Source organism: Mustela nigripes, chromosome 3 (genome assembly GCF_022355385.1).
Source record: "Mustela nigripes isolate SB6536 chromosome 3, MUSNIG.SB6536, whole genome shotgun sequence".
In the NCBI taxonomy this organism is placed as follows: Eukaryota; Metazoa; Chordata; class Mammalia; order Carnivora; family Mustelidae; genus Mustela; species Mustela nigripes.
This window is the reverse complement of record NC_081559.1, coordinates 55,044,727-55,058,148: the sequence shown is the minus strand read 5'-3', so window position 1 is coordinate 55,058,148 and position 13,422 is coordinate 55,044,727. Positions and strand designations below refer to the sequence as shown.

General features: G+C 37.1%; 1 protein-coding gene across 1 annotated transcript in view; it reads right to left on the bottom strand.

Moving 5' to 3' along the window:
• Window positions 1-13,422, bottom strand: part of PKP4 (plakophilin 4) — a 246,470-nt gene that overhangs the window by 163,633 nt on the left and 69,415 nt on the right. Inside the window, exon 2 of the mRNA XM_059394005.1 lies at window positions 4,790-4,926. Coding sequence (XP_059249988.1) covers window positions 4,790-4,921 — 132 coding nt within the window. The 5' untranslated portion in view covers window positions 4,922-4,926. The remainder of the gene's footprint in view (window positions 1-4,789; window positions 4,927-13,422) is intronic.

Genomic DNA, 13,422 nt, shown 5'->3' with positions numbered 1-13,422 from the left:
GTATCCTATATGGAGTCAAGAAATATGCTTGTTAACCCTATGATTGGCCATATGGTCTTTTAAAGAGTTACTATAATCCAGATCACATCCTATCAGTTATAAAAACTACAATACACTGTTCCAACTGATAGTAATGGCCCTTGGCTCACTGTTTCCTTTGTGCCTGTGAAGGTAGGACAGTGACACACCTATGTGGCAGGGCGTGGTGGCAAAGCTCTGGATGAAGAGCCAGTGTGTCATCAAATTCTAATTCTTCTATATCCAAATACTTACCAACCACTTCAAGGAGAAATCAATCATTTAAACCTAAGGTTTTCACAGGAGGAGGCAGGGCCCTTTTGAGAGAGTACCACATCTGGCATATTTCTTTATTGTACTAGGTGTAAGATAATAAGTTAGGCACAGGCCATTCTTAAATTTGCCAGATATTTGAAAACTACCAGGATACAAAAAAATTCTTTATTTCCAGTATCTGTATTCATCATGGACTCCTGGATCCTTATTAAGCAGTTGAGCTGAACAGGAGAAACTGTCCAATGCTGATCCTGATTACAGCCAACTGGTGGTTTCCGTTTAACTGGAACTTCATGTAATTCTGGATTTGAGTTCAAGGATCACATTATTTTGTTATTCTCATAGGATGATTTTCACTTCTCTTAAAGCATGATTTCTTCAGGGGTTAGTTCTATCACTTGGTATACATGATGCTGGTTGATATTTTGTGACATTACCAAGATAAACCACATCCTCTTTTCCATTCACTTAATTTTCAGTTAAGTTGGATAGATGGGAAGAGAAATTCATAACACCTATGTCACTTTTTGACCACTAATAGGAAATAAAATTTTAGTTTGCTCCATGCAGAGAAGAGATTTAATTCCTACATCAATATGGATACATTCAATTCAAATTGTGTAAAGGATAAAAATAAACCACTGAATAGCCACATTTCTCAGTGCTGTCTCTGTGAGATTCTCATGTTCAGTAATGCTCTATGAATGTGGCTACAGGTCCCATTATCTTCACAAAATAGTTAATTGCTGACAAAGTAATCTGAGAGCCAGTATTATTCACCCACTCCCTTTCTAAGCAATCATTTCTTGCAAATCTAGTATCATTAAAGGCAATGGGGGGGAGCCTGTAAAATGTGTGTGAAATAATGTATAAAACATGGCTCTGTTGTTAGGGAGCTGATTATATTAGGCAAGGGAGCATACAGTAAGAGTCAAAGCAGTGGTGTAAACTGCTAAAGAGGAGAGGGATCTGACTTCAGCTGGGGTGCAAATGGCGTCCCCAAAGAGACAGCACTTGAACAGAAGCAGGCTACTTCTTTCTTTCTGCCAAAGAGCAAGGATGTTTTCTATGACTGCACAGGTATGCATCTAAGTGACTGACATCAATGTAAAATGTTATCACATTACAAAAGGGAGAGAATGTGAATCTCAACATTTTGCAGCTTTTGTCTTTGGGATCCTAGGGAAAGTATGGCCCAGCAGAGGAAGATTTAATTGTGGTTTTATACCCAAAATCCAATTTCAGATATTAACAGACTAATGCTTTGTTAACAAGACTGCTTTGGTTGCTTGCTAACCCTTTCCTACTGCTTACTGTGAATGGCCCAGGGGGAGTACACGTGAGGTATTTTTAGTGGCTTGGATATACTTTTACTCAAGAAGAACCCAGACTTCCTATCTCAAAATTTAGGAGTGTGTTAAAAAATAATACTCTCCAGGGTGCTTGGCTGGCTCAGTCTTTCAGTATCTGCCTTTGGCTCAGGTCATGATACCAGGGTCTTGAGATTGAGCCTGCATCAGGGTCCCTGCTTGGCAGGAAGCCTGCTTCTCCCTCTCCCACTCCCACTACCTGTCTGTGTTCCCTCTCTCCCTCTGTCTCTGTCAAATAAATCAATAAAATCTTTAAAATAAAATAAAATAATATAAAACACCTTCCAATTTTTTAACCAAGTGCCCTAACATTATGTTTGAGTTGCACAAAATCAGCATGTTGGTAAAATTTATTTTTACACGCTCTATTTCTTATAATACATATATAAGGCTGTTCTAACTTGTGAGCTCAGCATGGTGAAGTTTTCAAAGTTTAATGCCATATAGAAATAAAATACTGTCATAGCATAAATATAGCTCAAGATACACAAAGTTGTTTTATCTTCATATCATTGTCCAAAGAAGGCTCACTGGTTGTATGTGTGTGTATATGCATCTATATGTATATGTATCTATGTATATGCATCTATATGCATATACACATACTTAAAAATAGAACCACCAGTTCCTCCTAAGAGGTGCCTTTTCTTCTTAGGTAGAAATGCCGATTTAAATAGTAATACTAAGTGCTGGACACCACTGTAAGGATTTTACAATGGTTAATTTAATGTTCTCAATAACTATCATTGTCACCAATTTTTAGAGGAAAAACTGAGGCAGAGAAGTTAAGAAATCTTCCCAAGATGACACAGAAAGCAGTGGGTGCAGGGCAGGAACCCAGGCTATCTACTCAATTGCTCTGAAAGGGTCTCTTCCTTCTGTACCCAATGAAACATTCTTCCTGACAGATGGCTGCCACTCAAGGTCTTTTTTTTTTAATCTCAGAGCAGCTCATGTTTTCACTCCATGGCTGTGAACATTGCATTGTAGTGAGATTTTAAAAAAAAAAAAAAAAGTAATACATCCTATCCAAGAATATTATTCTTTTGATATTAAATATTATCAAGGACATTAACTATTTCATTTGGGCCTAACACAATTAAGAATGTCACATCCTAACTATTTTCAAATCAAATATATAAGGTGCATAATAACTAGCTTTTTAATGACTAACTGTTCTGTACTCTGTCTCACTGGGCAGATCATAGGGACTGACATTTGAGAAAAGTCGTAAGAAGTTTCTACCCCAACTATAAAGAAATCAGAGGATCTTGCCTGGAAGCTTGAGTTGGTTATTTAAAATCAGATGAATATCCTGGAACAAGAGATGGATATGGTCTTGGGTTGAATGAAATGCTGAGCACTGAGCACTGATAAACAATTTTAAAAGAAATTAAGCATGAAAATTGCAAACATATATTAGTGGATTCATATTCTTAGAACAGGAATAGAAGAGTATAGCCTCCCACTAACTAAATAATCTGAGATATATATGGTAATTCTTCTCATAAAGAGCAAATACTTGTATTCTTTTGGCTATCTTCAGAAACAGGGACACTTCAAGCTATCTCCCACAAAATAAATTCATTCAGAACACTATTTATCACCAAAAGATAGAATGCTGATGTCATCTGAGGCTGCCAAGGAATTCCAGTGCCAAAATCATGATAGGTTTCCAATTTTCTTCAACATGCAGGGTATCATCCAGTCTCAAGGTACAAATGCAAAGTTCCTGTAGCTATATTTACTGAACACAGTTTCTAGCTTTAAGTCAGTTCTGGGCATTTTGATAAATTTACCATTATGTTTCACCAAAATGGGGAATACACTCACAGCTCAAAATAAATCAGAGTCTTCTCATTTTACAGCTCCTTGGGTCAAATCTCAACAGCTATGAAGTGCAATAAGCAGAGAGTCCTTTTTTTCTCCATAAAGGTGAGAGAAGCTTGATAATCTATCGTTTAGTGGAAAATGGAAACAGTACTGACTACAATTTTTTTATGTCTTCTCAAATTCTTAGTTTGTGGAATGTTTTGAAAACTTCAAATTTCAGTGGGGGAATGGAAAGTAATTTAATATCTTGCCACTTGAATAAGCTATGAAATAACTTTTCTTGAAAACACAGTTCTAATGTCAAATATTCTGGAGTATTCTTTCACCCGACATAACTAGTTGTAAGTTACAGCAAAGAATAAAATAATGAGGTATTAAATATTCCTTTACTCTGTCATCATTAGTCATCTGAATTGCTGATACTGATTTTTGAAAGAACATTCCATCAAATATACACCTAAGTTTATAACTCTTGAGAAGAGGTTTAATCATAAGGCTTAAAAACTATAATATTAAATTATTTCCAACAGAAAAACCCTCAGAGAAGGCAAATACATCTGTTTTGTTTTGTTTTTGAGGGGAGGGAGTAGAGGAAAAAAAAAAAAAACTATCCCTGGAGCTTTAAACTTACATTCACCTTATTAAGCTTCTAAATCTGAAGAAATTCAGGAAATTCAATTTCTCTAAGCACAATAATTTAGAAAGCTACTTGTATTTGAAGGATAAATAGCATTAAGTACCTTAAAATAAAAAGTCAACATAAACATGACATTGAAGCAAACTGGCACAGTTTGACAAGTTTTAGAACACTAGCTCACAAAATGAATATACTTTGATTCAGACAAACACAACAAATATAGCCTTTATCCAAAAATCACAAAGACAGCTTATATAATACCTATATTAAAATGTTAAACTGTTCAACAAATCTAAAGATATTACAGGCCTCAAGTTGCCAGAGTCCTGAGAGAGGAGTCAGCAGTGTAAAATATGCTTCACAAGGCTTGGCGTGCATGCACACACTCTGCAATGTGGGAGAGACAGAGACACCAAGCACCATCGATATTGTCCTTACTTGCAGACGCACAAGTATCCTGCATGTTCCGATTCTGACTGGCACCTGGAGCGGCTCTACGTGCCAGTCATCCCAATGTACTCAGGGATGTAAACACCTTATAATTAAAAAACGTGAAGGCATCAAGGACGTTAGACAAGTTTAAAACACATCCAAAGATTAATTTTTAAAGGCATTGAAGAAATAATTGATTGCAAATTCCAGTAAGAGGCTATACCTGCTCCTTCACGGAAGCTAGAATAGTGGTGGCTGTGGTCTCGGGTTCCATGCCTGGGCCAGTGGAGGCAGCTTCCTGGCGGGTCTGTGGTTGCCCTTCCTCCACCAGTGAAGCCTGCTCAGGAGCGGGCATTCCTCCTGCAAACCAGCAGACAAAGAGTTAACACTTGTTCATGCTCTCCTGTGGAAGACCAGGCAGGGACTGAGGATTTGCACATGGTTCCTAGGATATACTATGGACTTCTATGTACAAAGATCACAACTCCTTACAGCTATTTGATTTTTAAAAGCAACATTTAGGGCCAAAAGTATAGATAGTACGACTGAATAATAAAATAATAATAGTAGTAGTAGCAGTAATAATACATACTAAGAAAATGTATAAACAACACCATAGCAAAAAAAAAAATGACTAAAGTGTTGGGGAAGAGGGCTCTTAGTTAAAAATGTACTAAGGACAATAAAACTGTTAGAAGCTTGCTAATCACTGATTTTTCTAATCAGATAACCAATGAGTAAATATGATTATATCATAAAACAAATAATAATAAATCCTCTAGATTGCTACAGGGGCCAGTTTGTAAAGTTCCGATACCAGAAGACATCTACAAATACACAAATGCTTTACCAGTTACAGAAGAGGATTATGCAATTAAAAAAAAAAAGGTTTTAAACTTGGGCTAGAAAATAAACAGAAGTCTCCTGTATTTAATAACTAGAACAAGGATATCTATGGTGGACTATTATAGCTAATGTGGTTTCCTTAGAAGAATCTGATTACCAGGGATGCCTGGGTAGCTCAGAGGGTTAAGCCTCTTTCTTCAGCTCAGGTCATGAATCTCAGGGTCCTGAGATGGAGTCCCCAGAGTGATGGGCTCTCTGGCTTCTCCCTCTCTCTGCCTGCCTCTCTGCCTACTTGTGATCTCTGTCAAATAAATAAATAAATAAATAAATAAACTCTTTTTTAAAAAAAAGGAATCTGATTACCCAAAACTGACAATGGCAATGGAGATGGTATTTAAGGAGGCTCTATTTTTCAGACCCACAGATTATGAAAGGATGAGTTCTAAAGCGATGGAGTGCCTCAACACACCAAGAGTGATGTGCTTGTCAGACCACTGACCTGCTAAGGATTTTTCATGAATGCAGAACTGGAGAAAGATTCCCACCTAAAATGCTGTGAAAATTTTAATAACTTGTTTGCACAGCAGACTATTTCCTTGAAAGCACAGCCCATCATACCATGAGTCTAGTCTACTGCCTGGCATATGTAATAGGTATTTAATACATGTTTGTTGAATAAATTAATACATAAATGAAGGGCTGACCATCTTTTCCATGTCTCATTGGAGTCATCAGGCAAATCTCACCAAATATGTGATACTCATGAGATCTTATTTGTTCAATGTGTTAGTCTGTAAACTCATATATGAATGTCAGACCATAAATACTATTCTCAACATTCTTCATAGTTTTCTCATAAAAAGTTACTCTATTGTTATATTTCTATTTTTTTATCAACTTCCACAATGTTCAATTCCATAGTATGATCTGGGGATTTTTCCCCCATTCCCTCAAATTTCAGTATCAGTTTGCTTTTTCTAAAATCATCATCTGTAAGAGAAGGGAAGATATACACATACCACCTGACCTCTCTCCATCTCTCATCCTCAGTCTTCTGACTTACACATTAGTGAAGGTGGGTGTGGGTTCCAGGCTTCTAATAATAGTGGCTTTATTCTTGCCATATTAATAGGCATAAATGGGCAGTGAATGTGATGAGTTTGTGCATCTTCCCTAATGCCAGCTTCATGAAGAGTCCATATGCCTACTCTAGCAGGTGAATTCTGTCTTTCATTTCTATGGTGCCCAAGCTTAGGTAGAGCCTTACCTTCAAGGAGAAGGATCAAGTGTGAGTAGAGGAGGAACTTCATTCAGTCTTGGGATAACTGGGGCTAGGATCAAAACCCAAGTGCCCTTGGACAAGTTGCCATTGTTGAGTCCCACTTTCATCCTTAAAAAAGGATTTACTAATTCTTTCTACAGCAGAATGGAAGCATTTTATGGGAATCTTTATTTTTTAGTATATATGGTAGGCCTGAGATATAAAATATACTTACAATATCATCAATTGAATAAAATAGCCCATTTCTGTATTTACTGGGTACTCAACAGAAACAAGATATGAAGTCTATAAAGAAAAAAATGCCACACATAAAGATCTTAGACTAACATTTAAGGCAAGTAAAGATATGAAAGTAGTCTATGCCACTGAAAAACTACACACCTTAAAATAAGCAGATGGTTTCAAAGAACAAAAATGTTACTATGCAACAGTGAAACAAATAATGCCAAGAATCAAAATTTTTAAATGTCAAGAGTATAATGCCACGAAATACCAATGTGTAAGGAAAAGAGAAACAAATTCAATGAACAAAGAAAATCTGAGAAAAGGAGAAAACAGAAGCATCACTGGGGAAGTAATTATTAATTATTTACATAAACAGGAAGAACCTTACTGAAACATATAATTATATTATTCTAATTATATGACTATAAGTATACCACACTTATTTCACCATATTTACCCTGATGATTCTGACTGTCCAGGACCAATATCAGAAGAGCATTTTCCAAATACCACTCTGCCCACTTGTGCAGGGGAGAGAGGGTTCAGGCATAAGACAGGGTCACTGACCATTGTAGTGCTTCATCACCCAGCTGAGGCAGCAAAATATGATTAGATCAAGGCTAAGTATAGCAAGATGGAAGCGATGGATTAACACGACCAAAGTGGATGGCTAGAGGCTGTGAAACACTTAGGAATTTGTAAAAGAAACCAGTACCAGGTAGGAGAGGGGTTTTTCATAGGCAGGGATGATATTTTTTATTCTCCAATTTCTCCAAGACAGAAAGGTATTGCAGGCACTCGCTAACGCTGCTGGGCTGAAGAATGACCATGGTACCTATGCGTACCTAAGAGATACTTCACTGCCCCTCGTTTCCCCAACAGTCCCCAAATAACAGAACCCAACACTGGGCAGAGGAGGGATGCCACAGGACTAACAAGTTCTAATTGTAATAAGGTCTTCTATCCAGTTCCCTGTAGTTCTCATAACAATTTAAGGAGTTACAGGAATCGAGCTATGATTAGAATCACAGAGTGAGATTACTTCTCCCCATTAGCAAAGGAAAAAAAAAAATAACATCAAAAGAACTTTTGGTGTTCTTTGCTTCTACAGCAAAGGGACTGTGAGAAATAGGGACTTGTGCTTCCTTCCATGACTTCAAGTTGCCTGATCTGGACAAACACATTCTAGGGACTGAGAAAACTGAAGCATTCTGGGGGCTCTCTGGAGAATCACAGGGAATGGCACAGGTGCCAGCAAACTGGCAGCAGGAAAATGCCACTGCTGTTTTTGAAGAAAAGAAAGTAGACTCTCTTTACATCATAAACTAGAGAGCTAGACATGGATCTTAGGTGAGATTCTTATAAGGATTTTATCCAAGAGATGATCTGTGAGAACCAGAAAGGGGTACACCGAAGAAAAGTCATGTTACGCTGTTCTAATTTCTGTCTCTGGCAGTGTAACCATGGAAATGTAGTGTGTCTAGACTCCAGTGAGGCATGTATATTAGAAGTCCCCCAATGATATTATAATCAGCAGAGAACTGGGGCTGGTACAGGGCAACTGCTGACTCTCACAGTCTTTTAATGGCTGAAGGAAACATACTATCCTATAAAGGTTTCTAATGTAATGCTGGAGAACTTTGATCTTGACTCAATCCTAACCAAAAAGTTTAGCTATAGTGTAAATGATACACAGGCATACTCAAATTCTTCAATGACTATGAATACTGAATTAATTCATATAATAACATAAAAATATAGAAAACATTGATCTCTAGCAGTAATGAACTGCCTCTATGTGATTAAAAACAAGAGGAATAAATCTGGGGTCTTATACTGAAGTTAGCTTAGCAGCACACCAGGGAAAAGATTTAGGCACTTCAGGTTTGAGAGCAGAAAGAGTGAACCATGCATGAGACAAAGGTGCTCCAAAGACAAGGTGATTTTATACTGTATTGACAGACTGCCACTGACAAACGAGGTTAGACATTTTAGGCTATGATCCTAAGAGTTAGATTAAAACCTAATGGTTTTGTAACAAAACTTGTATTTGCCTTTATTACTGTCTTTATACTTTCAATCAAATTTGGCTAATGGTTGTATTATTTTTAATCAAAATAAAAGGTTGAGCCATGAGAGGAAGCTCAACAAATTCTTTCCTTTTGAAGCAAACATTCATTCAAGTGTCTGAGGCAGACACTAAGATAAGACAACTTCTATTTCGAGCGTATCATGCTTAGCAAAAGAAGTCAAGCAGAGAAAGACAACTATCATACGATATCCCTGATATGAGGAAGTGGGGGTGCAACATGGGGGCTTAAGTGGGTAGGAGAAGAATCAATGAAACAAGATGGGATTGGGAGGGAGACAAACCATAAGTGACTCTTAAACTCACAAAACAAACTGAGGGTTGCTGGGGGGAGGGGGGTTGGGGAAGGGGGGTGGGGTTATGGACATTGGGGAGGGTATGTGCTTTGGTGAGTGCTGTGAAGTGTGCAAACCTAGCGATTCACAGACCTGTACCCCTGGGGCTAAAAATATATGTTTATAAAAAATAAAAACTTAAAAAAAAAAGACAACTTCTACATTCCGAATTGATGTGAGTATTCCTCAGTTTTCAGAATGTTGTCTATCATATCACAGCTATCTGTTAAAAGGAACCTGGAGGGCAGGAAACTGTACTTTTCCTGAAGGCATGATGGACACTGGAAATCTTCATGCTGTTTCTCTGTTTGGTTGTACAAAGCTGAGATGAGTTTGTGACCAACTCTCACAAGTGTCTTCTTACTTTATCCCAGGCTTTACTTACTAAATTTCCCCTTGCCCAGGTCTATTTTTATCATTTTGTTGAATCGCATTCTTTTATACCTTGTAAAAACACTTTTTGTAAGGCAGAATATGTACTTTCACTATAATCTTTATTGAAGACAAAGAAGCTTTTATGTGCAACTATTAGTATTTGTGTACATGTGTGTATCTCAATCTTATAGTGAACTATCACTGACTAATGGGAAATTTTCTGCCCAAGGTTGCAGGTTAGATACATTCAAGAGTGAGTACTGAATCTTGATGTGGATGTAATAAATGTAGGGTATGGATGTAACATATAGCTATTCATGTAATATATCTGGGCAAAACCAATGACTCAATATCTATAATCACTTTTACCACAGATGATACTAATTCACAAAATTATCTCTGAGCTAAATCTTTATGGGATAGAAGATCAACTACATACTGTATTGTCCTCTATTTACTCATTTCTACTCTCCTTACTGATAATTTTTGGCAAAAGTATACTAATATACTTTGCTTCATCTTATCCAGTGATATAAACTGGTGTCTATATATTTTTCTCTCCTCTCTTGCATTAGTATTTTGGACTATAACATATCTCGTGATTTCATTTTGAACCTCAGAAAATGCTATGATGGATGATGACAACCATTTCAAAACTGACAGGACAAAATTATGAAGCCTAAGAACACGTTAAGAAAAATAACAGAACAGAAAATAAGCATGATTATTTAAATTTTATTCAAACTAAAATAGAGGATAATAAAGATTTTGGAATAAGCATTCAGTGAACAAAACACTGTAACAGTAAAAACAGAAAAAAATCACTGAGTATCCTATGTAGTAAAGACAAGTTTGTTTGCTTTACTTATAATTAAAGTGCAACTACAGAAGAATGAGGTACTGGGAAATCAGGAATATGCCTCAGAAGTTAAACACCTTCAGGACCATATGGAATCTATTCTAGAATTCTAAAAGGAGTACTAGATGAACTTTTCACAGTTAGGGTTTTAAAATATCCTAGAAGTAAGAAGCATTTCTAAAATCTGCAACTCTTTAGGAAGCTTACAGATAGTTACATACTAAACTTCTAATCAGACAGTTCAACCAAAAAATTGAAACTTCTTGGCAAACAGCACAGTAATTCCAGAAAATAAACTATATATAGCAGTTAAGTGTTTTGGCTTATAGATTTTACAATCAAAAGATCAGTGCAAGATAACCCGATATTTTTAAAAAGGCAAAAGGTGTAAACAGACCTTTCAGAGGAGAGGAAATCTAGGTGGCCAAAAATGAGGTGCTCAACCTCATTAGTAACTAGAAAAATGCAAATTCATAATACAATGAGATATCAATAAACAAACCACAGAATGACAAAACGTTAATCAATATCAAACTCTGGTGAAGATGCAGCAGGCTGCTGATTGGCGGGGAAAGGAGCCAACACTTGGGAATACATTTTGGGATCTACAGAGTCAAGCTGCTGATACATATATTCCATAGCCCAGTAATTCCATTCCTGATATACAGAGATATTCTTCACACAAATACAGAACAGCCATATAAGGAAGGTCATGGCCACACTTTGGAAGTTCTGAATTGCAAACACCCAAATGACAATAGTGAAATGGGTAAATACAATGTGGTATAGTCATGCACTGTGTTTCATCTACAACAACAAGTGAACAACAGCACTATACAACAAGAATGACTCTCACAAGCATACTGTTGAATAAAAGAAGCCACAAAAGAATACAAACAGGAAAATTCCATTTAAGTAAAGTTTAAAAAAGTAGGCAAGATAAATCTGTTTATTTTTTAAAAAAGATCTTATTTATTTATTTGACAGAGAGAGATCACAGTAGGCAGAGAGGCAAGAAGAGAAAGAGGGGCAAGCAGCCTTCCTGCTGAGCAGAGAGCCCGATTTGGGGCTCCATCCCAGGACCCTGAAACCATGACCTGAGCTGAAGGCAGGGGCTTAACCTACTGAGGCACCCAGGCGCCCCATGATAAATCTGTTTATTAAGGATGAATTTGTAGGGCAGCAAACTCTTTGACCACAGCTACAGCAACTTCTTCCTAGAAACATCACCAAAGGCAATGGAAGCAAGGGCAAAAATGAACTATTGGGACTTCATCAAGATCAAAAGCTTTTGCACAGCAAAGGGAACAGTCAACAAAACCAAAAGACAACAGACAGAATGGGAAAAGATATTCACAAATGACACATAAGATAAAGGGTTAGTATCCAAAATCTACAAAGAACTTATCTAACTCAACACCCAAAGAACAAATAATCTAATCAAGAAATGGGCAGAAGACATGAACAGATTTTTTCTGCAAAGAAGACATCCACAAGGCCAACAGATACATGTAAAAGTGCTCCACATCACTTAGCATCAGGGAAATAAAAATCAAAACCACAACGAGATATCACCTCACACCAGTCAGAATGGCTAAAATTAACAAGTCAGGAAACAACAGATGTTGGCGAGGATGTGGAGAAAGGGGAACCCTCCTACACTGTTGGTGGGAATGCAAGCTGGTGCAGCCACTCTGGAAAACAGTATGGAGGTTCCTCAAAATGTTGGAAATAGAGCTACCCTATGACCCAGCAACAGCACTACTCTACATTTACCCTAAAGATAGGAATGTAGTGATCCAAAGGGGGCACGTGCACCCGAATGTTTATAGCAGCAATGTCCATTATAGCCAAACTATGGAAAGAACCTAGATGTCCATCAACACATGAATGGATAAAGAAGAGGTGGTATATATACACAACGGAATACTAAGCAGCCATCAAAAGAAATGAAATCTTGTCATTTGCAACAAGGTGGATGGAACTAGAGAGTATTATGCTGAGCGAAATAAGTCAATCAGAGAAAGACAATTATCATATGATCTTCCTGATATGAGGAATTTGAGAGGCAAGGTGGGGGTTTTTGGGGGGTAGGGAAGGAAAAATTGACACAAGATGGGGTCAGGAGGGGGACAAACCATAAGAGACCCTTAATCTCACAAAACAAACCGAGGCTTTGCTGGAGGGTAGGGGATAGGGATAGGGTAGCTGGGTTATGGACATTGGAGAGGGTATGTGCTATGGTGAGTGCTGTGGAAATGTGTAAGCCTGATGATTCACAAACCTGTACCCCTGGGGCAAATAATACATTATATGGTAATTGGAAAAAAAAAAAAAAGGATGCCTTTGTAGGAAATGACTCTCAAAATCAAAGGAGTGGTTACTTTTGCAAAGAAGGTGCGGGTCGTGATTTTACAGGGGACATTAAGAGCTTCTGGAGTGCCGACTAGTATGGGCAATTATTAACGGATGTTTTTTAGCTGTATAAGCATTTTATGGGCTTTTCCATAGCTTTTTCATGAAAAAGGAAAAATAATTTGGCAGAACAAACTTACATGATAAATTATTATATATGATCTATAAATAGAAAAATTTAGAGTATTTATAAATAGAATGCAATAGTGTTTAACAGCTTAAATACTAAAGACCATCCTTTTTAAAGAAACCGATCTACTTCTGGTTATAAAACTACGCTAAAAACTACACTAAATTTTATAACTCATAAATGTCGTGAAGGTATTTACTTCAAGAAAAAAAAAGGCTTACACTAAAGAATATATCATTCACTAATAACTTCTGAAAATAAAACACATAGTTAATATATAACATCAGGGTCAACAGTGCT